Source organism: Schistocerca nitens, chromosome 1 (assembly GCF_023898315.1).
Source record: "Schistocerca nitens isolate TAMUIC-IGC-003100 chromosome 1, iqSchNite1.1, whole genome shotgun sequence".
Taxonomy (NCBI): Eukaryota; Metazoa; Arthropoda; class Insecta; order Orthoptera; family Acrididae; genus Schistocerca; species Schistocerca nitens.
The window spans coordinates 140,107,770-140,133,465 of NC_064614.1; the positions used below are offsets into that span (position 1 = coordinate 140,107,770).

Here is a 25,696-nt window from a genome sequence, read left to right on the forward strand (position 1 = left end):
GTTAGAGGAATTGACAAAGGATTTAGGCATTCGTACGGAACCGATACACCGTACGTGGAACCTAATAGGAGCATGCCAGAAAGGTCTTTTCAGATGAATTGAAAAATGCGCACCGTTTCTACACAGATGGATCTCGTACTTCAGATGGCGTGCGCAGCGCATACTGTGACGAACAGACACGCCGTGGTGGCCAATTCCAACTCCCTCATTATTCTCACTGATTCGCGATCAAAGTTGACGCTCATATAGAATAACGCCGTCAATAATGCCAATAATTATTTGGTTTATCGTATTATAAAAAAAATTGTTCAAATGGCTCTAAGCACTATGGGACTTAACATCTGAGGTCATCAGTCCCCTAGACTTAGAACTAATTAAACCTAACTAACCTAAGGACATCACACACGTCCATGCCCGAGGCAGGATTCGAACGTGCGACCGTAGCAGCAGCGCGGTTCCGGACTGAAGCGCCTAGAACCGCTCGGCCACCCCGGCCGGCTATCGTATTACAGACCGGATTAGAACTACAGCGCCGTAGAAGAAAATCCTGATGCTCTGAGCAAAGGGGCACTGTAGTATCACGGTCAACGAAATTGTTGAAAGCACTCGCTAAGATTGCCAATCACTTCGGACAAAGACGCACGAACATGCTCCTTACACAGACGCTCTCAGAGTTACGCGGCGGCAAATCACAACGTTGTGCAACAAGCGGAGCCTCTCGTGTCAGTATTGGGGAAGACATGATGCAACTATACCGAGAAGCGTCCCTCCACCACCGTGGCACTACCTTGGTACGTACCGACTGCAACCATACCGGCAACAATTGACTGACTCATCCCTCTGCGATTTTGGGACTGAGGAGGATATCGGTAACATCATTTTCGGCTGCCCATTGCGATACCACGCGACAGCCGAATTACTACACTGCTTAGCGGTTTGCGGTCACCTTCCAAACAGAATAAAGAGAGCATTTACAACGAATGTGTGTATGGGTGGGGGGGGGGGGTTGTGTGTGTGGCACAATATATCGTTTATTTAGTGAAATAAGTGTTACCTGCTATAATTTGTATCTTCGCATATATTGGAGACTGGTTGAATGAATCATGACCAATGTTCAAAAATAAAAATGAAAGTAAACGTTTGGACCAGGAGTACCTTGTTAAAAAGAAACTGTGGGTATGAGTTGGGATGTACAACCCTTGTTGCGCACTATTTAGTATTATTTGCGAAGTGACAAATGATGGTTGCATTATTACAAGCTGTCACACTTCGTGTCCGTTGAGACATTTCTTTCATACCTTACCACTCGCGGATGGAGACACTGTCTAAACTCTCGAGCCCTACAGTAAGTTGTTGACCATTGTTGATATCAAAAGAGTTACCTACCTTGTGTTGCTACAATAAGCTCTCACGACATAATTGTTTGTTGTCGCTCTTTTGCTGTAACAATGATTCCCACCACTTACACCCCATCACATTAACAATCTGTTTGCTTTCCTCCTGTTCCAGGTGACCTGTGCCGTCCTCTGAACTGCAAGAAGAAGGAGCTGTGTCTGCTTGAAGATGCATTCACCGCTGTCTGTGTCAGCAAGAAGGAGCTACACAAGAACGGGTAAGTGCCTCGGAACATTTTCACTGCTCGTGTGAACGTAGATAATTTCATTCTGGGAATGTTCCAGAAACGCACTACAGGGCAAGGCTCATAAAGGAATGTGTTTCTTCTTGGCCATCTTAAGAGATTTTTTTCAAAATTTTCCACGTAGAATTTCACTACAACGGCGCTGAATGGTTTCCCATAGCTACGCCTTCAGTATGTTCATAAAATCTATTGCCCCACTGAAAGTAAGTTCCCTGCTGCAACGGCAGGAGTATACAAAATCCTGCACTGGCGGGGAAGTGGTATTATTATTATTATTGAGAGTTGTGGTCTTGTGACTGGTTTGATGCGACCCACTGTGGATTCCTCTCGTGTGCCAACTTCTTCATCTGAGAGCAGCACTTGCACACGTTGTCCTCAGTCACTCCCTGACTTCTTAACATATGTAACGTTCTGTCCCCCCTCGCTGCCAGTGTTCTCTCCATTTGTTCCTTTTATCGCCGGTTCTGCAGCGACTCTGCTCCTTTATTCTCGGATCTGTCCACTCCTTAATTTCATCTACTTCGTGACCACCAATTTTGATAAGTTTATCGCCGATCTTACTTCTGTTCCTCGTCAATAGTTTCGCCTTTCTTCGGTTTGTTCTCAATCCGTATTCTGTACTCATTAGACCGTTCATTCCATTTAGAAGATCATGTACTACTTCTTCACTTTCACTCAGGATAGGAATGTCATCAGCGAATCGTATCATCGTCGCTTCTTCCATGTGCAAATAGAAGAGTACGGGGGGAAAGACTACATCCCTTCTTACACCGTTTTAAATCCGGGTACCTCGTTCTTGATCTTCCACTCTTATTATTCCCTCTTGGCTCTTGTACGTATTGTATTATTACCCGTCCTTACGTATAGCTTACCCCTATTTTTCACAGAATTTCGAACGTCGTGCACCATCTGACAGGTCGACAAATCCTATCAACGTGTCATAATTTTCCTTTAGTCTTGCTTCCATTATCAACCGTAATGCCAGGATTGCCTCACTGGTGCCTTTACCTCTCCTAAAGCCAATCTGATCGTCATCTAACACATGCACAATTGTCTTTTCCATTCTTCTGTATATTCTTCTTGTCAGCAACGTGGATGCATGAGCTATTAAGCTCTCGCAGTCTTCGTAATTGTGTGGATGATATTTCTCCAGCCTTTAGAATGTATAACGCCACACTCATACATTCTACACAACAACGTGAATAGTCGTTTTGTTGCCACTTACCTCCAAGATTTTAGAAATACTGATGGCATTTTATCTATCCCGTCTGCTTGTTTGATCTTCAGTCCTCCAATGTTTCCGAAAGTTCTGATTCTAATCCTGGATTCCCTATTTCTTTCTATATCTACTCCTACTTCCCCCTCATAGAGGCCTTCAGTGTAGTATTGCCACCTATCCACTCTCTCCTCTGCATTTAATAGTGGAATTCCAGTTGCACTCTTAATGTTACCACCCTTGCTTACTATGCCACCGAAGGTTGTTTTGACTTTTCTATATGCTGAGTCAGTTCTTCCGACAGTTATTTCGTTCTCTATTTCTTCACATTTTTCATGCAGCCATTTCGTCGTAGCTTACCTGCACTTCCTGTTTATTTCACTTTTCCCTTCCCTTTTCAGATTGTCTAGCTTCCCTTATTCATAACGAATGCTACGTCCGTTGTATCATGGATTGTGCTGTTGATATTACCGTATATTCGTCTGACGAGAAATCGGCATCTCATCTCATTTCACTTCACTGATCCCCACTATAGATTGAGCCCTTTCATTTCCTTTTGAGATTGTCTGCCTTTCCTACCAAGTTCAAACTTCTGACATTGCACGTTTCGATTTGCAATGACACCGACATAATCACAGAGAAATCTCCTAACGTAGTGGAACTTTGTTGACGAAAATTGTAATAATAAATTATTGATGATGTTAGGTAGATCTCATATAGTCAAATTTTCCTTGAGGCATTTGAGTCTCATCTTTATCTACGGTAATGATCGAAGCTGAAGAAATTAATTAAGATGTATGCAATGGCCAGGTCTTGAATCTAGGTCTGCTTGCTCACTAGGCCGGTGTGCTAGATATTACACCACCAGAGCATTATATGTAACACAGCAACGTGGACTATCGTACTCCAGTGCCGTCCATAACACAAACTAAAGAAAAAAAATTGACGATATGTCTGACCTTGGTTTTGAATTCCCTTACGCAGCCATCATAATGATTTTCGTAGATTTAAACTAAGTTACTCTCCACTTTAAGCATGGCGCCGTAAGCATATATGAGGTGTGTTCAAAAAGTAAGGCGACTTTATATTTTTATGACAAAAATATTTATATGTTCATCAATATTCATGTTGTCCCCTTCAAAGTAAAGCCCCTCAGATACAATAAACTTGTGCCAACGCTTCTTCCAATCCTCGAAGTACTTCTCAAAAGCACTTCTTGGTACAGCCTTGAGTACTTCCAGCGATACAGTTTCTATTTCCTCAATCGTTGAAAATCTTCGTCCTTTCATAGGTCTCTTCACTTTTGGGAAGAGGAAAAAGTCGCAGGGGGCCAAATCCGGTCAGTATGGTGGCTGAGGCATGATTGTCGTGTTGTTTTTGCCCAAAAAGTCTCTCACAAGTAACGATAAATGAGCAGATGCATTGTCTTGATGCAAAAGCCATGAATTGTTTTTCCACAATTCCGGGCGTTTTTTGCGTATTGCTTCTCGCAAACGGCGCATAACGTCAAGGTGTACTCCTTATTGACCGTACGAAGTTGAGGCAATAATTCATTATGCACTACGCCACCCTAATTGAAAAAAAAATTGTGAACAAAACTTTGACATTTGATCGAACTTGGAGTGCTTTTTTCGATCTTGGCTCTCCGGGATGCTTCCATTGGGACGATCGGTCTTTGGTTTCGACGTCGTAACCGTAAACCCATCTTTAGACACCAGTTATGACTCATTGACGTCATCCGAAAGCTCCTAAGCGATGCTCATGCGACGGTTCTTCTGATCGAAATTGAGAAGTTTTGGAACAAATTTCGCTGACACACGTTTCGTACCCAAAACATCCGAAAAAAATTGCATGCCACTAGCTGACTAATATGCCAACATCCTCAGCAACTTCTCTTACGATAATTCGACGATTTTCCAAAACAATTTTCTTCACAGCTTCGACGTTATCATCTGTTGTTGTGTGCTGGGGCGTCCAGAGCGAGGTTCGTCACTGGCTTATTCTCGGCCATTTTGGAAGCGCTTGTACCACTTGTAAACATTTTTTTTTTTTACGTAGAACAGAATCATCGTAAGCCACTGTCAACATTTCAAGTGTTTTAGAGCACTTGATTCAATTTTTCACACAAAATGTGATGCAAATTCTTCGCTCCATGTTTTATAACAATCGGAAATAGACGAGCACACTAAAACCCGTCTAACCTTTCTATCTTTCAAAAACAAACGAAGTATGCTGTACATCTGAGACTGTGTACACACGTTCGGGGCATATGTACCAACATAACAAAAAGAAAAGAGCGATAATCTAATGTACAGTCGTGGACAAAACGAGCGAGACCCCTCCCCTTTTCGTTATGCTGATCCGCACAGCTTTAAAGTCTGCTACACAGCATAACAGGCAAGGCGACGAAGTGCTACCAACATACTATGCACAGGCGTGAAATTGACAAACTATCCAAACTTTGTCAGACTGTTTCCAGTCATGTGTATGACTATATTAATGCTGATTAGTGTGTTAAACACAACAACTAAATATAAGATGTAAATGCAAGAAGAAAAGCTAATTAGTATGAATTGTTCTAATAAAAATGAATTTCAGCTTATCGAGATAACATAACTGTTTTAGTAAGACAAAGTACCCATTATCGTTAGCAAAATACGCGCATTTGGCTGCGAAACGGTCTCTATCAACGTTCAGATCAGTCATACTGGATTACCGTTGCTGACCTACCATGAAAGTGTGCAATTTAGCAATGCGTGAAGATTCATAAGAAAATTCAGTTAAAAATCATTCTGTGCCACACATAAGTCAAATCAATTATTGACAGAAGCGGGAAAAGTAACCAGAAACAAGTATGAAATTCTACACGATCTTAATATTTACACCCACAGGGCGCTGGTACAGAATAAAGGTAGCAATAAAACGTATTGGAGCGCGAGAAATTCTTAAAATTGCTTTACTGATAGTCTATCTGCTTCCATCGAGATTAGAACCGAAAACAAACTAGACCTCCCTTGCAGTAGCAAACACCTTTCACTACGCTAGCAGACAACCCAAGCAAACAGCCCTCTATTATTACTCCACACTTGAATAAGCCAGCAATTTCACAATGAAAACGGCAAAATCATTTGCAGTTTCTGTTGCATAGAGCTCTCTGGACTCAAAAACAAGAAAAAAATGGCTCTGAGCACTGTGGGACTTAACATCGGAGGTCATCAGTCCCCTATAACTTAGAACTACTTAAACCTAACTAACCTAAGGACATCACACACATCTATGTCCGAGGCAGGATTCGAACCTGCGACCGTAACGGTCGCGCGGTTCCAGACTGAAGCGCCTAGAACCGCTCGGCCACACCGGTCGGCCCCAAAAACTAGAATTTTCTACCTTCATGTCACCGTTTATGTGACAATCATTCGGGATGTTTATCTAAATAACAAAATATTGTTATTAAGCGAGTAAATTTAGTAGGATAATTCTGCACCACCCCAGGAAATAAACATCTACATAGCTGCCAAACGTATTCTACAATGTTTCGAATTCTCCATTAGACTCGCCACAGCCCGAAAACGTTCATTAGCCGAAGTGTTTCATAAGCTACCTAGCAATGGGAATGCTCGCACTTCTAAAACGCGGTGGCATTAATACTGGGATCTGAATTACCACGTGTATAGGCAAATGGAATTTATTTGCATTCCTGTAAACGTGATTTGGATCGAAATCATATCTACGAGTAATATGCTGATGTATCGACTGCAACTAGAACATTTCTAATAAAGAGTAGGGGGAATTATTCATGCGGCCATCATCTTCAGTAACTGTCGCAGCTATTTTCGTTGTTAGGATTTCGTCACCTAAATCGGTAAACATGGAACCCTACTAGTTTCACTTTCTTCACCGTCTATTTGTCTACCCAGCCCTTAAAACCCGTTTTGCTAGTTCGTAACGATCTGGGGTAGTTTGTCTTACTAAAACAGTTATGTTATCTCGATAAGATGAAATTCATTTTTATTAGTGCAGTTCATACTAATTAGTGTTTCTTCTTTCGTTTATATACTCTAATCAGCATTAATATATCACACACATGATTGAAAACAGTCTGAGAAAATTCGGATAGTTTGTCAATTTCACGCCTGTTCATAGTATGTTGGTAGCACTTCGTCGCCTTGCCTGTTATGCTGTGTAGCAGACTTTAAAACTGTGCGGATCAGCATAACGAAAAGGCGAGGGGTCTCTCTCGTATTGTCTACGACTGTACGTTGCCCGCGCAATTTGAAAAGTCACCTTACTTTTTGAAGAGTCCTCTTATGCTTGTGTCTGATGCTACGGGGAACCTTACACATGATCATTCCTCGGAAGACGTGCACAGTTTGCACTTCCCCGTGCTCTACGTGATGACGTCTGACCATCTCTTCTTACCGCGAGCGTTCACTATCCATGCCGTGAGTGAGCGCGATCGCTCACGCTCTCCTGCTTTAGACCACCACAAGCGCCACTTAGCATCGACTTTATAGATATGTGGCTTGTAAGCAGCTGCTAGATCTTTGTGCCCTATTCTTTTTAACCCTGTACACACAGCCATTGCGCTAGCTGCACTGTTGGTATCACTTTGGAGCCCAAGGGTGGCTCCTTCCGCTTATTTCGTACGATTTTTTAGAAGCACCTTGAGTATTTCTCGACTATCCCTGTCAGTACGTGAGGTTTACCTGGTCCTGGTTTACCTGTGATCGTTCCTTCGCTTATCTACTTCACTGTCACGTCACCAACAGTAGCCTTGGGCAGCCTTAGAAGAGCTGAATTGGCCCTGGCGGGTGTGTTGCTCAGGTGACATCCACTGACTAACCCACGTTCGAAGTCACTGAACTCCACGGGGGTCGACGCTCTCACCTGTTACTGCTCCTCTACCAACGGCACAACATTCCCAGTCTCCATTTCCACTTGTGGGTCCGCCTCGTGACATGTAGTGAAATCCGCATTACGGAGGGGTGTCCGGATGCTTTTGATTAGATATTGGAGTAGCCAGCTTACCATGCATTGCAAGTGCAGATAACGTGTAGACAACGTATGTATGGTGGCCAAGCGCCGGTCGGCGACAAGTGGCGGCTTCTTTTGTCGGCCCGGTGTGTCGTGTCGTGTTTTATGGTGCCCGCCTTCCATCCCCCCCCCCGTCCCCGTCCCCCCCTCACCACAGTAGCGGCCGTCCACTGTGTGCGAGCCGGAAATTCCTGCGTAAAGCACGTGTTCGGTGCGGACCGCGCAGCGCTGAGCCGTGATTCATGGCCGGCGCAAGAGATATATACTGCCGTTGTCAGACGTTTCCGCGAGCCATTTTTGTTTCTTTCCCAATTTTTCAATAAGCATCCATCACGGCGAGCGCCGTAAACGGCAGGCGCGATCGAGCCTGCAGCGCCGCTGAAGTATTTCAGCGCCCAGTGTAAACTTGTGTGTGTGTGTGGGGGGGGGGGGGGGGGGCAAGACTCAAGCTTCACACGGAATTTGCAGTCTCCCCTCCACAACGGCCACAGGCCGGTCACGTGATTCCACCTCCACACGGACAGGAGGCGGGGTGACTGCCAGCGCTCCTGGTTTTACTTGAGTGTACTATGTTGCCTTTCCCGCCGGAAAACAAACACACTCTCGCCTGCTTTGTGTTTGTAAGCAAAACCAGCAAAGTGCACTACAACCAGATTGCACAGATTCTTTTCAGGTTTTTACTACGAGTTGTTCAAAAATTTACAGCCCAAAAGGAGCCTAGAAGATTAAGAGACTTAACAAAAGTTTGCACTCTTATTCCGTTTTGTTACTCAAAATAAATATTTTTCTTATTAACTTTCGTGTGTAGCGAACATGAGTTTCTACTGTGATGTTTTTATTGCTCAAAATAAAATGTCTGTGACAAAATTGCCGAAGGAGTCGGCTTTAATTTCGTGTACGGCAATTAAAAAGGCTTAACTTCGTGAAATTTCCACTTTAACGTGCTGTAACGAGTTGGCTGTTTCTTTGTACATAAGTATTTAGCAGATGCAAACAGTTCATTGTTCGTTTCGTTTCTTTATTAAAGTTTTTTCCGCATACTTCAAGCATTATGTTCATAATATATCCGTGTCTTAGGCTGATATAACAATTAATACATAGTTTGGCAATACATGGGATATGACTTTTCAGAGTTTTACAGTCGGCTGAAGAATGAGTTTCCAACATTTTGTCTATTTGCTGCTCAAATAGGATACAATAATTATTGAACTATCAATATTTTCCATACAGTCGTCCTCAGCAAAGTGCTGAATGGTTTTAAAGCTTTGTACAATAACCACACATATTTGCTGCCCTGACAAACTCTGTTGTCGTTATTATGAATTACCTTATGTATCTATTGCATATCCAAAATATGTGTGTGTTATTAGCTTCGGAAACTTGTTCTTTTGAATAACATAGTACACTCAAGTAAAACCAGGAGCGCTGGCAGTCACGCCCCGCCTCCTGTCCGTGTGGAGGTGGAATCACGTGTTTTCCCGGACTTTTAGCCCTAACTGCACGCCGTAATGTCTCCAGCGTTGCGCAGTACTATTCCCCAGTGATGCAGACCCAGGTTCCTTGAAATCAGTGGATGTGGCTGGCTGCCAGATCGACCAGCATCTTAATCGCGACCACCACGGAGCTTGGCGCACCATTCCACAGGGGTGGTTTTCGACAGACATTCTGCAAATGGATGTCTCCCTGTGATTGTCCTTCGGCAGCCAAAAAACCAATAAGAGCACAATGGTCCTTTTTCGACATATTTGGTAGTAACGTCGTCATAGATCGCATTTCTGCATTTACTGCACTCCCGTCGAAAAGACACTAATGGCACGCTAATACCTTGCCTATATGTCGGTGCTTACATACCCGCATTGGAGTCTCGCCACGTTGCGTATATGCTGCAGCAACACCATGAAACGGAAAATTTTTGATTTCCCCCTTATACAGTGAACTAGATTTCGAGCTAGTCCAGGCTCACGATCAGATGTGTGTTACAGAAATATTATTTTCTGGACATTGCGCAGATAGACGAAAGGGCCATGGTGCCTCTAAAGAATAACGTAATTTTAGGCAAAAGTTAACGAAATGTTTACAAAAGGAAAATATCGTTATATTGTAGGAATCTGCATTGAATGTTTCTTTTCTAGGTGGGCGCCACAATCTCAATGAATTTGAAAAATAATTTGTTCATAATGCGGGGCCACAGTCGTAATATATTTTTTTAAAGTCATTTTACACTTACACAATCATGATTTCGGCTTCAAAGTGCCGTTACCTAGTGTTTTCTGCCGGCCAGTGTGGCCGGGCGGTTCTAGGCGCTTCAGTCTGGAACCGTGCGACCGCTACGGTCGCAGGTTCGAATCCTGCCTCGGGCATGGATGTGTGTGATGTCCTTAGGTTAGTTAGGTTTAAGTAGTTCTAAGTTCTAGGGGGACTGATGACCTCAGATGTTAAGTCCCATAGTGCTTAGAGCCATTTTTCTAGTGTTTTCTGAAAGCAGGTTAGACAATAACAGTGAAATACATAACAAGTGATATAACCGTATTGCAATCCATATTTGTAATGCTTACCTAGAAGTGTTATAAACTGCCTAAGAAGGCATACTGTCATATTAAAATACAGTATTAGACACATTGTCTAAGAGTCGATATTTCTGGCAGAGCCTACTGCTTTGTTTCATTACTGAGTACACCATCTTGAGTGAATGACAGTAGGCTAAGTTTCAAATTGTCTTGGTCAAGCAGTAAATTCCTGTTACAAGCAGGTTACCTTTCGTTTTCGATCTCAGTGTCTGGTAGGATAGGAAAAGTTAGGAAGAATTTATTTTCTTTGGTGGTTGTTAAATCTTCGCAGTACCTGTTTATCTTAGTATACAGTGAAGTTGCCTGCTCATAAACATAAACAGTAACAAACCTCTCGATAATATTCGCCGCATCCATAAATATAAAAGTCCAGATAGTCACTGATGTTGTTTAAAGTACATTTTGTAGGTAAATATACAGCTTAGTACGTGACGAAAAGAGACGGGATTCCACCAGGCTGTGTTTTAAATTATTTCATTTGCGCTACTAGTTTCAGACACTGTCCATTGTCAAGTACATCTATAAACATACATGGCGCGCGATTTTATAACGAACTGATAACGATGTCGCTTACCATGGTTGACTATTATGTTTAAGGGTACATAGAGCGTAATTATGGCTTCCATGTCCTTGCTCTTTTTTATTTTTAATTACGATGTGTTCCACGTTTCTTTAGATGCACTTAAAAATGGAGTGTGTCTGAAACTAGTATGCAGAGAAAGACATTTAAAACACAACCTACCAAGCGAGGTGGCGCAGTGGTTAGCACACTGCACTCGCATTCGGGACGACGTCGGTTCAAACCTGCGTCCGGCCATACATATTTAGGGTCTCCGAGATTTCCCTAAAATGCCTCACATAGAAGTCGGGATGGATCCTTTGAAAGGGCACGGCCGACTTCCTTCCTTAGTGTGATGGGACCGATGACCTCGCTGTCTGGTCCTCTCCCTGAAGTTAACCAACCTAAACACAGCCCTGTAGAATTATGCCATTTTAAAAATACTTACATTGGACAACTTTGCAGTATCTGTGACAAATTTCGATAGTATACTTTTCGGCCAGCATACACATAAGCGTAGTCATACTGAATAATCGGGCCGGCCGCTGTGGCCGAGCGGTTCGAGGCGCTTCAGTCCGGAACTGCGCTGCTGCTACGGTCGCAGTTTCGAATCCTGCATCGGACATGGATGTGTGTGATGTCCTTAGGTTACTTAGGCTTAAGTAGTTCTAAGTTTTAGGGGACTGATGACCACAGATGTTAAGTCCCATAGTGCTCAGAGCCATTTGAACCATTTAAACCAACTTTCGGAAAAAAATTGCCTAGAAGACTGTTTCGAAAATGGAAGAGAATCGGGCCTCATGTGCCACTAGAGTACTGAAACGATATGAGACACACGTAAATTTTGTTGTGTGGCACGGCGCGTCAAAAGAGTACCTCGTTTACATAGCAGCTAATTGACGCAGTGCAGATGCGACGAGTCACACGTCTAGATTACATTGTAGACCACTAAGTCTGAATAACGCGCGTAAACAGACCAGTGGTCGATTGTTTGGAAAACATTGTGCTAAAAGCAAGAACTCTGTTTCAGCGACAAAAGCAAAGCGAATGCGCTCGTAGCTACGCGTAGTTTGATGACACGCATCACAGCCTTTTGTCGGCCCGGCTATTGAATTTCGTCCGTCAATCGGCCGGTCAGTCCCCTAATTGGCCAGAGTCGGCTGAGTGAGCAGCAAGGGCAGTTACAGGAAATCGATCCACGGGACTGGCGCAGAGCGCGGCGGCCGGCGGAATGGCACATACTTCATCGATGTTATTGTGGACACGCCGACCGCCTACGGATCGCATCGTGTCGCTCTCGTCGATAAAAATTACTTCAGTAGCGATAATCTCGTCAACAACTACACTATGTGATCAAAAGTATCCGGACACGTGGCTGAAAACAGAACGCCTAGATAACAGAACGCAGCATGTCATTCTCAATGGAGAGAAGTCTTCCGAAGTGAGAGTGATTTCAGGTGTGGCGCAGGGGAGTGTCGTAGGACCGTTGCTATTCACATTATACACAAATGACGTTGTGGATGACAGAAAGTTCACTGAGGCTTTTTGCGGATGATGCTGTGGTATATCGAGAGGTTGTAACAATGGAAAATTGTACTGAAATGCAGGAGGATCTGCAGCGATTTGACGCATGGTGCAGGGAATGGCAATTGAATCTCAATGTAGACAAGTGTAATGTGCTGCGAATATATAGAAAGATAGATCCCATATCATTTAGCTACAATATAGCAGGTCAGCAACTGGAAGCAGTTAATTCCATAAAATATCTGGGAGTGGACATTAGGAGTGATTTAAAATGGAATGATCATATAAAGTTGATTGTCGGTAAAGCAGATGCCAGACTGAGATTCATTGGAAGAATCCTAAAGAAATGCAATCCGAAAACAAAGGAAGTAGGTTACAGTACGCTTGTTCGCCCACTGCTTGAATACTCCTCAGCAGTGTGGGATCCGTACCAGATAGGGTTGATAGAAGAGATAGAGAAGATCCAACGGAGAGCAGCGCGCTTCGTTATAGGATCATTTAGTAATCGCGAAAGCGTTACGGATATGATAGATAAACTCCAGTGGAAGACTCTGCAGGAGAGACGCTCAGTAGCTCGGTATGGGCTTTTGTTAAAGTTTCGAGAACATACCTTCACCGAAGAGTCAAGCAGTATATTGCTCCCTCCTACGTATATCTCGCGAAGTGACCATGAGGATAAAATCAGAGAGATTAGAGCCCACACAGAGGCATACCGACAATCCTTCTTTCCACGAACAATACGAGACTGGAATAGAAGGGAGAACCGATAGAGATACTCAAGGTACCCTCCGTCACACACCGTCAGGTGGCTTGCGGAGTATGGATGTAGATGTAGATGTAGAAATGACTTACTCGTTCGTGACATCCTCCATCAGTAATGCTGCAATTCAGTAGGTGTTGGCCCCACACTTAGCTTTGATGACAGCAACCATACTTTCAGTCAGGTTCTGGAAGGTTTCTTGGGGAATGGCAGCCTATTCTTCACGGATTTCTGCACTGAGGAGAGGTATCTGTGTCGGTCGGTGAGGCCTGGCACGAAGTCGACGTTCCAAAACGTTCCAAAGGTGTTCTTCGCAAAATCCAGAGTACAAGTTCGAATAATTTATACATGCTCTGTTATTTCTCGTACAGGCACTCAAGTTGTAGCGGACACTTTTCTGGTAGTCGCCGCGAACGTAAAACGAACGAGGTGGTCTGAATGTTGAGGAGAGAAGAGCAGAGTGGGGGAAAAAGCCACGCCTTCCTCTCACAGGGCTGCCAGCCTACGTCCGTGTTCTGTGCTACTGGGAAGCAGAACCGATGTAATAATGTAAATATGGATCGCTGATTCAATCTGGTGTTGTGAGAGTTATACTCGAAACCTGTGACAGGGCACTCATTTCAAAATAGGAAAAGGAAACAACCGTCGAGCACAACTCAAAGCAAAGTGGAGCACATAAATTATTTGGTGACGGCTGGAGCGCAATTGCTAGTTAAGGTTGGTGGTGTCGTTACTTGGTATTTCAGGCCCGATCTTCACCCATATCTTAAACAGCTATACATCAAAACACCCCCTGCTTGCGACTGCCACGTTTAAGTGACCGAACATACCCTGTAAGGACTGAAGATTTGTGCTGTTGATATGGGTGCGCGTATGTGCATTTGAAAGGAGCATATCAGATGAACATCAACAAAAGCAAAACGAGGATAATGGAATGTAGTCGAATTAAGTCGGGTGATGCTGAGGGCTAAATGAGACACTTAAAGTAGTAAAGGAGTTTTGCTATTTGGGGAGCAACATAACTGACGATGGTCGAAGTAGAAAGGATATAAAATGTAGACTGGCAATGGCAAGGAAAGCGTTTATGAAGAACAGAAATTTGTTAACATCGAGTATAGATTTAAGTTTCAGGAAGTCGTTTCTGAAAGTATTTGTATGGAGTGTAGCCATGTATGGAAGTGAAACATGGACGATAAATAGTTTGGACAAGAAGAGAATAGAAGCTTTCGAGCCGCGCGGGATTAGCCGAGCGGTCTCAGGCGCTGCAGTCATGGGCTGTGCGGCTGATCCCGGCGGAGGTTCGAATCCTCCCTCGGGCATGGGTGTGTGTGTTTGTCCTTAGGATATTTTAGGTTAAGTAGTGTGTAAGCTTAGGGACTGATGACCTTAGCAATTAAGTCCCATAAGATTTCACACACATTTGAACATTTTGAGAAACTTTCGAAATGTGGTGGTACAGAAGAATGCTGAAGATTAGATGGGTAGATCACATAACTAATGAGGAGGTACTGAATAGAATTGGGGAGAAGAGGAGTACGTGGCACAATTTGACAAGAAGAAGAGACCGGTTGGTAGGACATGTTCTGAGGCATCAAGGGATCACAAATTTAGCATTGGAGGGCAGCGTGGAGCGTAAAATCGTAGAGGAAGGCCAAGAGATGAATACACTAAACAGATTCAGAAGGATGTAGGTTGCAGTAAGTACTGGAAGATGAAGAAGCTTGCACAGGGTAGAGTAGCATGGAGAGCTGCATCAAACTAGTCTCAGGACTGAAGACCAAAACAACAACAACAACAACAATGTGCATTTGTGTGTGCGAGGGAGATTTTCGGAGTTAGTCTTATGTTTTATATCTCATGCAGAGATGTGAAAAAGATAGCTAAAGCAACTTCTCTCTCTCTCTCTCTCTCTCTCTCTCTCTCTCTCTCTTATACAAACACTTGCTATAATGTTCTACAGGAATACATCAATCTCCTACTGTGCGTAAGAAGGGCACTGTTGTAATAAGTCTTTATTTCTATTTCTCTATACGTTTTGTTTGATATAATATCTTGTGAAATATATGAATTATCGACAAAATTCTGTAACACGTTCGATGCTACCAAAATAAGTTTTTCTTGGCACCACCAATGAAATGCCTCATTGGCCATCACTGGTTATCAGTGATGCTGTCTAACTACAATACAAAAGTGAGTGTGACAGCATGAAAATGTATGTGCTTCTCCTTCCAAACGACACTGGTTTAAAGTCCAGAAGGTCTGACGATGGACCAAATTTCTTATGGAACAAAGGGCTGTTACCACTTCGAGAGCTACAGTTTTGCAGACTCTGCATTTATTGCGTATTGAGGACACTATGTCTGTGATACGCCTGGACAAAACTAGGGTTTTACAAAACCATTTGCACAAATATGACAGAGTGGAAATGTGGCCCGAGAATGTGTACAGACACTTTTGTATAGTGAATCTGGGTGTTTTGGGTGATGGGTGTAGTGGTGACGAGTCTGCAAGGTCTGCAAATGTTCTACCTTCTGGGTGTAAAAAATGTACCTGATTTTATAATTGTGAGCCGTCAGAACGAGAATCCTTGCTGTGATACGTAAGTCCTCATGTGCTACCATAAGTAAATCTCATTCATAGGCGACACAATACACTCATAATGCCTCAAGAGGTTAACAGAATTAATTTTATAAATTTCTTAACTTTCTCACTGGAAGTTTCTACGAGGTCCAACACAACACTAATTTATCAGCAATGACATTTTTCATCGCACATATGAAACAGACCTCTCACGTTATTTTATTTTGTCTCTTGGAATATACTTACGTTTTCACGAAGAAATGTGTATTGCATGTATCTGAGAACTTTGAGAATGCTCCTACAGTTCTGTCAGTCCAAGTATGATGCTGTTTCTTGCTGTTTGCATAGCAATAGTAAAAAAAAAAAAAAAAAAAAAAAATCTTGAAAATTTTCTATAGCATTAGTTTTTATTTTTTTGTAACGACTGACAATATTTTTCTTTTCATAAGTACTGCACCATACGCGTATTTTAGTCTACAAGTAGATGTATGAAATTTTTTGGGAGGAATTTTTACTACAATTTGAAATTGTCACTAAGTGACAGTACTGTAAGGCGGCCAGATTCCTTTGATCTGACTATTTTCGTGACCACCACTATAGCAACATCAGCCAAAGGAGTATTCTTAGCCCATCACCCCGTTTGCTGCGTAAGACATTAAGTAATGACCTCTCGGATGCTACGTTTCCAACTGTGGAAAAACCGAACGCCTCCATCTTCCCTTCTCACAACCATAAGCCTGGAAGCGACCGCGTGTCCACACGTGTCGTGCGCCGCCCATTTCCAGCCGCCACGACGCGACACTATCCTGGAGCCCATCTTCCGGGAGGGGAGACAACCAAAGGAGGAGTAACGACAGGACTGCTATCAGATTGGGAGACGGGCATTGTCGTCTGTGCTTACTCATTCGAGAGACTTATCAGCCGGGTTCCATTTCATCGCACAAAGCGGGCGGGGTTTCCCCGTGCGGCCTGCGGCCCGGGGCCTGAACTTGAGGGAATCCCCCCACTCCGCCCCACCTCCAGGCGGGCCAACTTTCTTATCCCGGGCCACTTTGCCGCCACAAAAGCGGCGGCGCGCCCCTGCCGCTCCCGGCCACAACAGCCCCTCTTCCTGGGGCGAGTCTCCCACAGGACGCTACGGGCCTGTTCTGGGAAGTGGCCGGGATACGAGGGGCCATCTTGTCGCGAGTTCCTCCCTCTCTCCCTTCTCCTTCCCTGCCCTCTGCCCCTCCCCCCTTGCCGTTAACAGGACGGGGAGCACACAATATTGCTTTCCCCGCGAGACACCGCATTAGGCGGAGTGCGTTACCACGCTCTGCTGTTCTCTTCTGTTCGGAGAGGGAACACAACATCCATCTTAACAAGTTGAGTGCACGGTAGATGATATACAACTCACACGTCGCGACAAGAACTGACAGTTTTTCTTAATGAGGAAGGGTATGGAGAAACCGAGCAAACACTGCCGTGCGCGAACCCAAACTCCACCTATAACTTTATCTGTATTTTTTCTTGTCCTTTATAGTATTTTCATACTAGTGCCCTCCAGCTAGTTAACTTTACTTCGAAGGAAATTGCATTCACAACGCAAATACGACATTCATCCATTTACACGTAATTCGAAACGTGTGTATCTTACATTTTTTCCAGCTAAAATTTTAGTATACGGAGGGACTTCAAAAAGCAAGTTACACATAATTATGGCAGGCCAAGTGGTCTTCACGAATGTTGCACTACAATTCAAAGTAACAGAGATACAGGGATTCGACCAAAATAAGGCACTACAGTAGAAATGCTTGCTTGAACATAAATACAGATGCTAGCTGAGCCTGCGTGTTGTGCTGGTGTATCTTACCATTAATGAACATGTGAAACGTCCTCAGTACGTTGCAAGTATGTAGAGATAATCAGCGAATTCTGTAGAGTTGTGAGTGAATTATGCCGAAGCTACGTGAACTCGTCTGTGGGCAGTTTCGTCGTGCTTTATAGTGCGTTCTTCCATAACCAAGGTAGCCGAAGTGTTCGGTATTTCTAGAGGTACCATATCAAAGACTTATATCGAATATAGGGAAAGTGGAGAAACATCATCCGCTAAGGCACAACGCGGACAAAGGTGTGTGTTGAGTGATGGTGGTGACGGCCATGGAAGAAAACTGTAACGAAAAGTAAGGGGACGATGGCTGCAGAAGCCACTGCAGAACTGAATGTCGTACTGTCAGCACGAAAGCAATACGTAGGGTGCTGCATAAGCAGGAAAATTCAACGTGAGGTGAAATTCCAAATCCACGCATCAGTGATGCAAATGCCCGTAACAGCAAAATGTGGTGCCGAAGCCATCAAATCTGGACTGTGGAGCAATAGCAGTTGAAACTTCTGGGCTGAGAGGCCGTGGTCGATGTCTAAAATTTCCACCTAACGTTTCGTCTCCATCTGCGGGAGACATCTTCTGATAGTCGTCCGGCTACTGCCACTGAGGCTCCAGGTACTCTGGAATTTGTAGAGCGCATAGAGGGCACCACCGTGCGTCACGTGATTCCGACGGTATTCTTATCTTTGGAAGGCGTCATCATTCTCGATTAAGAGTAATCGATTGTCATTCTGCTGGCGCAACGTCGACATCCGTATTTTGTCCAACTTTAAAACTTCCTCTTTTCTATGAAAACTATCATGGTGTTTGTGGATCTTTATTGCTTCTCTATACATATGCGCACGATAATGGTATGTTCGTGCTAGAACGGTTGTATCATTGAACTTAATTACGTGGTTCCCATCTCGAAAAACATGGTCAGCTACGGCCGATTTTTGGATGTGTCCTAAGCGACAGTTTCTTTTAAGTTCGGCTAAGCGGGTGTTTACACTTCTTTTCGTTGTTCCAATATATACAACTGCATGGAATTTTGAATTCCTCAGGTGTTGCTAGGGGGTGTTGGGCGTCTTTTGCAGTTCTTAAATATTCCTTAATCTTCTTGGTGGGTCTGAAGATTGTTTCGAACGGTAGGAAAACTTTTCCAGTAGGTGACCGTTGTTGCTCTTGACTTCTGGCTTCTCTTCTTCTTTGATGGAGGTCTCGATCAGTTTCCTTGCTGGTATATCCGTTTTTCATGAAGGCTGACCGTAAGTGATTTAATTCATCTTGCAAGTAAGCCGGCTCGCAGATTTTGTTGGCTCTGTCCACCAAGGATTTCATGGCACCTCTTTTTTGCCTAGGATAATGGTTTGGTCCAAACCATCATCCTAGGCAAAAAAGGGGTGTCGTAGCTGAGCATGTTTTTCGAAATGGGAACCCCGAAATTAAAGTTAATGAGACAAGCGTTCTAGCACGAACATCCCATTATCATGCACGCATGTACAGAGAAGCAATAGAGATACACAAGCACCATAATAATTTTAATAGAAAAGAGGAAGTTTTAAAGTTTGACAAAATATGGATGTCGACGTTGCGCCAGCAGAATGACAATCGGTTACTCTTATTCGAGAACGATGACGTCTTCCGGAGACAGGCATACCGTCGGCATCACGTGACGAATGGTGGTGCCCTCTATGCGCTCTACAAATTCCAGAGTACCTGGTGCCTCAGTGGCAGTAGCCGGACGACCTCAGAAGATGTCTCCGGCAGATGGAGACGAAACGTTAGGTGGAAATTTTGTACATCGACCACGGCCTCTCAGCCCGGAAGTTTCAACTGAAGACAACACCGGCCGTGAAAAAATACATTGAATGACAATAGAAGAACACGCAACAAGCGGCTACACGGGTAGCAGGGGTTGTGTGGCGTGGGCTGGGCGGTGTTTTAGGTTAGATGGCCTTGGGCAAGTACAGAAAGGGCAACAGCCTCAACGGGTGCGGGGCAAAGTCAGGACATGCGGGGACCAAGCAGCAATCGGTATTGTAATTTTCAACTGTCGAAGCTGCGTTGGTAAAGTACCGGAACTTCAAGCGCTGATAGAAAGCACCGAAACTGAAATCGTTATAGGTACAGAAAGCTGGCTTAAGCCAGAGATAAATTCTGCCGAAATTTTTACAAAGGTACAGACGGTGTTTAGGAAGGATAGATTGCATGCAACCGGTGGTGGAGTGTTCGTCGCTGTTAGTAGTAGTTTATCCTGTAGTGAAGTAGAAGTGGATAGTTCCTGTGAATTATTATGGGTGGAGGTTACACTCAACAACCGAGCTAGGTTAATAATTGGCTCCTTTTACCGTCCTCCCGACTCAGCAGCATTAGTGGCAGAACAACTGAGAGAAAATCTGGAATACATTTCACATAAATTTTCTCAGTATGTTATAGTCTTAGGTGGAGATTTCAATTTACCAGATATAGACTGGGACACTCAGATGTTTAGGACGGGTGGTAGGGACAGAGCATCGAGTGACATTATACTGAGTGCACTATCCGAAAATTACCTCGAGCAATTAAACAGAGAACCGACTCGTGGAGATAACATCTTGGACCTACTGATAACAAACAGACCCGAACTTTTCGACTCTGTATGTGCAGAACAGGGAATCAGTGATCATAAGGCCGTTGCAGCATCCCTGAATATGGAAGTTAATAGGAATATAAAAAAGGGAGGAAGGTTTATCTGTTTAGCAAGAGTAATAGAAGGCAGATTTCAGACTACCTAACAGATCAAAACGAAAATTTCTGTTCCGACACTGACCATGTTGAGTGTTTATGGAAAAAGTTCAAGGCAATCGTAAAATGCGTTTTAGACAGTTACGTGCCGAGTAAAACTGTGAGGGACGGGAAAAACCCACCGTGGTACAACAACAAAGTTAGGAAACTACTGCGAAAGCAAAGAGAGCTTCACTCCAAGTTTAAACGCAGCCAAAACCTCTCAGACAAACAGAAGCTAAACGATGTCAAAGTTAGCGTAAGGAGGGCTATGCGTGAAGCGTTCAGTGAATTCGAAAGTAAAATTCTCTGTACCGACTTGACAGAAAATCCTAGGAAGTTCTGGTCTTACGTTAAATCAGTAAGTGGCTCGAAACAGCATATCCAGACACTCCGGGATGATGATGGCATTGAAACAGAGGATGACACGCGTAAAGCTGAAATACTAAACACCTTTTTCCAAAGCTGTTTCACAGAGGAAGACCGCTCTGCAGTTCCTTCTCTAAATCCTCGCACAAACGAAAAAAATGGCTGACATCGAAATAAGTGTCCAAGGAATAGAAAAGCAACTGTAATCACTCAACAGAGGAAAGTCCACTGGACCTGACGGGATACCAATTCGATTCTACACAGAGTACGCGAAAGAACTTGCCCTCTTTCTAACAGCCGTGTACCGCAAGTCTCTAGAGGAACGGAGGGTTCCAAATGATTGGAAAACAGCACAGGTAGTCCCAGTCTTCAAGAACGGTCGTCGAGCAGATGCGCAAAACTATAGACCTATATCTCTGACGTCGATCTGTTGTAGAATTTTAGAACATCTTTTTTGCTCGAGTATCATGTCGTTTTTGGAAACCCAGAATCTACTATGTACGAATCAACATGGATTCCGGAAACAGCGATCGTGTGAGACCCAAATCGCTTTATTTGTTCATGAGACCCAGAAAATATTAGATACAGGCTCCTAGGTAGATGCTATTTTTCTTGACTTCCGGAAGGCGTTCGATACAGTTCCGCACTGTCGCCGGATAAACAAAGTAAGAGCCTACGGAATATTAGACCAGCTGTGTGGCTGGATTGAAGAGTTTTTAGCAAACAGAACACAGCATGTTGTTATCAATGGAGAGACGTCTACAGACGTTAAAGTAACCTCTGGCGTGCCACAGGGGAGTGTTATGGGACCATTGCTTTTCACAATATATATAAATGACCTAGTAGATAGTGTCGTAAGTTCCATGCGGCTTTTCGCGGATGATGCTGTAGTATACAGAGAAGTTGCAGCATTAGAAAATTGTAGCGAAATGCAGGAAGATCTGCAGCGGATAGGCACTTGGTGCAGGGAGTGGCAACTGTCCCTTAACATAGACAAATGTAATGTATTGCGAATACATAGAAAGAAGGATCCTTTATTGTATGATTATATCATAGCAGAACAAACACTGGTAGCAGTTACTTCTGTAAAATATCTGGGAGTATGCGTGCGGAACGATTTGAAGTGGAATGATCATATAAAATTAATTGTTGGTAAGGCGGGTACCAGGTTGAGATTCATTGGGAGAGTGCTTAGAAAATGTAATCCATCAACAAAGGAGGTGGCTTACAAAACACTCGTTCGACCTATACTTGAGTATTGCTCATCAGTGTGGGATCCGTATCAGATCGGGTTGACGGAGGAGATAGAGAAGATCCAAAGAAGAGCGGCGCGTTTCGTCACAGGGTTATTTGGTAACCGTGATAGCGTTACGGAGATGTTTAATAAACTCAAGTGGCAGTCTCTGCAAGAGAGGCGCTCTGCATCGCGGTGTAGCTTGCTCGCCAGGTTTGGAGAGGGTGCATTTCTGGATGAGGTATCGAATATATTACTTCCCCCTACATATACCTCACGAGGAGATCACGAATGTAAAATTAGAGAGATTAGAGCGCGCACGGAGGCTTTCAGACAGTCGTTCTTCCCACGAACCATACGCGACTGGAACAGGAAAGGGAGGTAATGACAGTGGCACGTAAAGTGCCCTCCGCCACACACCGTTGGGTGGCTTGCGGAGTATAAATGTAGATGTAGATGTAGATGAAGAATGTCATTTGGTTGGATGACTCTTGTTTTACACAGTTTCCTACTTCTGGGCGAGTTTACGTCTCAAGAATGAAACATGGCGAGTGTTCGGTGTTGATTTGGGCTGCCATATTGTGGTATTCCGTGGGCTCCAAGGTTACTGTGTGAGGTCGCATATTATTGCACACATGGTACAATGTGTGTGCGCCAGTGGTGATACTGTATTCCTAGGCGACAGTGCCTCTGTTCTCACAGCTCGCATCGTCCAGAACTGGTTCTGTGAGAACGATGGTCAATACTGTCGCATCTCCCCTGGTCACCAGTCAGCAGATCTCAATAATACTGAACGTCCATCATCTTTACCTGAACTTGCCACTGTTTTGCAAGAGGTATGGTACACGATTCCCTTGAAAAGCATACAGCGCCTGTATTTCTCCATTTCGGGTCGAATGGAAGCTGTTACGCTGTTTTGAACGCCAGACAGTTTCCTATTCCTTATTAGGCTTGGTAATGAGTTTTTGGTACAACACCTGCAAATACCATCAATTAAAGAACAACGAAGGAAGAAATTAAGCACAACAGGCAAATTGTCACACACCAAAAATATGACGGAGTGGTTTTTGAAAACCTGCTGTACACCTTCATTGTACCTCAAGGACGACATGCTGAAACCATCAGAAGCTGTTGAAGTCTATGCACTTCACAGACAGCGAATTTCGGTCACGGGAGCCTCTTAAAGTCACGTATTAAAACTTCATAAATTTAAAAGAAGATTCCTTGCCGTCAAACACCCAATTGTTTTTGGTAGCAACGTCTGTCACACACATGTCCGTTTATCCATACTACTACATAAAGACAAAACTTAGTTTAACGTTATCAAAAATATGGAGAAGCTCTTGACCGATTTACCTCAAATTTTTACACGATATTCTAATAAAAGTTCGGATGGACATAGGCTAGATACGTTTTAATATTTACGATATATAAATATATGCATAAAATCTACACTTCTATTTGAACACACGTTGTATTTTAAAACTGTTACGAAAAATCACGAAAAGTTCTAGAGCACTTGCCCGCGAAAGGCAAAGGTCCCGGGTTCTAGTTTCGCTCCGGCACACAGTTTTAATCTGCCAGGAAGTTTCATATCAGCGCACACTCCGCTGCAGAGTGAAAATCTCATTCTGGAAACATCCCCCAGGCTGTGGCTAAGCCATGTCTCCGCATATCCTTTCTTTCAGGAGTGCTGGTTCGCAGGTGAGCTTCTGTAAGGTTTGGAAGGTAGGAGACGAGGTACTGGCAGAAGTAAAGTTGTGAGGATATAAATGGAAAAGTTCTTCAATTTGTTGCACAGTACTCTAATAAACATTCAGCTGGATATAGCTTACCTATTTTTTTAAACAATAATGTACCGGTTTTCTGTTAAAATAGACTGCGAGAAGAAATCCTATGCTCTGCTGTGAAAATGTGCGGTTCAGTTTCATTTATAGAATTCAGTCTTAACTACGATATCGGGTCATTTAAAGCATTACACAGATAGTCTTTCTTATATGTATTACTTCTCGTTATATATAATTTTAAGCAAAATGTGTGTACACAACAATGTGCTGTTCGTTTTAGCCGGCCGGTGTGGCCGTGCGGTTCTAGGCGCTTCAGTCTGGAACCGCGTGACCGCTACTGTCGCAGGTTCGAATCCTGCCTCGGGCATGGATGTGTGTGATGTCCTTAGGTTAGTTAGGTTTAGGTAGTTCTAAGTTCTAGGGGACTGACGACCACAGATGTCAAGTCCCATAGTGCTCAGAGCCATTTGAGCTGTTCGTTTTATTCCTCGCAGTCGGTTGGAACAGAAGAGACGAAAGTTGTATTTACAGTTAACTGGCCTATGATTAGAACACTAGTATGGAATCTGTATCGTAACCCTCCCCGTTGACAAATTAAAACCGTGCAAAATACTGTCATTGAAGCTACTATCCTCAGATGTCCAGCAGCTGAGACCTGTTCACACCCCGTATACCGATGATTCTAACCAATTTACGCATTCATTTTAAACGACTTTAGTTCCCAATCAACACCAATAAACAACCCTCAGAGTCAGAGAAAGGAGGGAAGAGAAGGTAAATAAAGAGGGTGGGACGTAATGAACTTCGAGAGGCGAAAGGAGAGGATGAACAAAGAGAGGGTTTGGTGGGGATATACAGAGAGAGGGGGAGATGCAGATTAGGACGTACATCAAATTCACATACCTGTTTATCAGTTGTGAAGCATTGCCGGTATCGCTAGAAATTTAATACATGTGTGACGAAAAACATATAAGGTAATAGAAGCGCGCCTGTGCGGCGGATGCTACAGCTATGATTGTCGGAATGGAACTTTCCTTTAACTTACTGTACTGTTAATCCGGACCGAAGCACATTGTCTCTGAATAAATATATGTTGCAACAGCATTTGAAGTTTCATGATGCGTGGTTGGGAACTTCGGGCGGATCATGTAAGTTGGGTTGGCTATCTCAATGTGCACGAAATATTGTGCAGGGAAATTTTATTTTTCCTACCCTGTAAGAGACAATGGATGCATATATAAACGACAGATGCTGTAGATGGTAATGCACTGCGCACAGAATTAAAGGATCACTTTTTCGAAACCCCGTAATTGGCTCCTATCGAAATTTGGGGCAAACGTGCGTCAAACCTTCCTCCGTAATCTTGCAAAACCGTGGCACCCTATGACGTCATCGTCGCGCTCGACGACGCGACGCTTCAGACAGAAAGGTGGTGACACATGGGAAAACAAGGCCACAGCTCAGAAGTTTATGTGGGGTTAATGATGTCCCACTGGCGACAAATTTCACCACGATTTTGCCCAACGCCGCCATGGACTTGTCACGTGACAGGAATGTGTCACACCCCGTCATACCGACATTTCACCCCTTCATTTGACGCCTCTGCGATAGAGGTCAGGACCGCAACATCCAGCACTGAAGGCACTCTGTTTTCTTACGAGTGTCCGAGGGCAACATTTCAGACGCACTGCCGCTCAGAATAGACACGAAAAGGCTTCAGGGGGTGGCATAAATGGCGTCAGTGAAAGAACCCGTTTCCCTGGGACTTGGACTGCCACACGTTTCGCGGTCGAAAACGATAGATTGCAATTCGACGAA

General features: G+C 43.8%; 1 protein-coding gene across 1 annotated transcript in view; it reads left to right on the forward strand.

Annotated features, from left to right (window-relative positions):
- LOC126220931 (proteoglycan Cow) overlaps nucleotides 1-25,696 on the forward strand; it is a 380,564-nt gene that overhangs the window by 218,756 nt on the left and 136,112 nt on the right. The window contains exon 5 of the mRNA XM_049942177.1: nucleotides 1,510-1,612. Within this exon, the coding sequence (XP_049798134.1) occupies nucleotides 1,510-1,612 (103 nt within the window). The remainder of the gene's footprint in view (nucleotides 1-1,509; nucleotides 1,613-25,696) is intronic.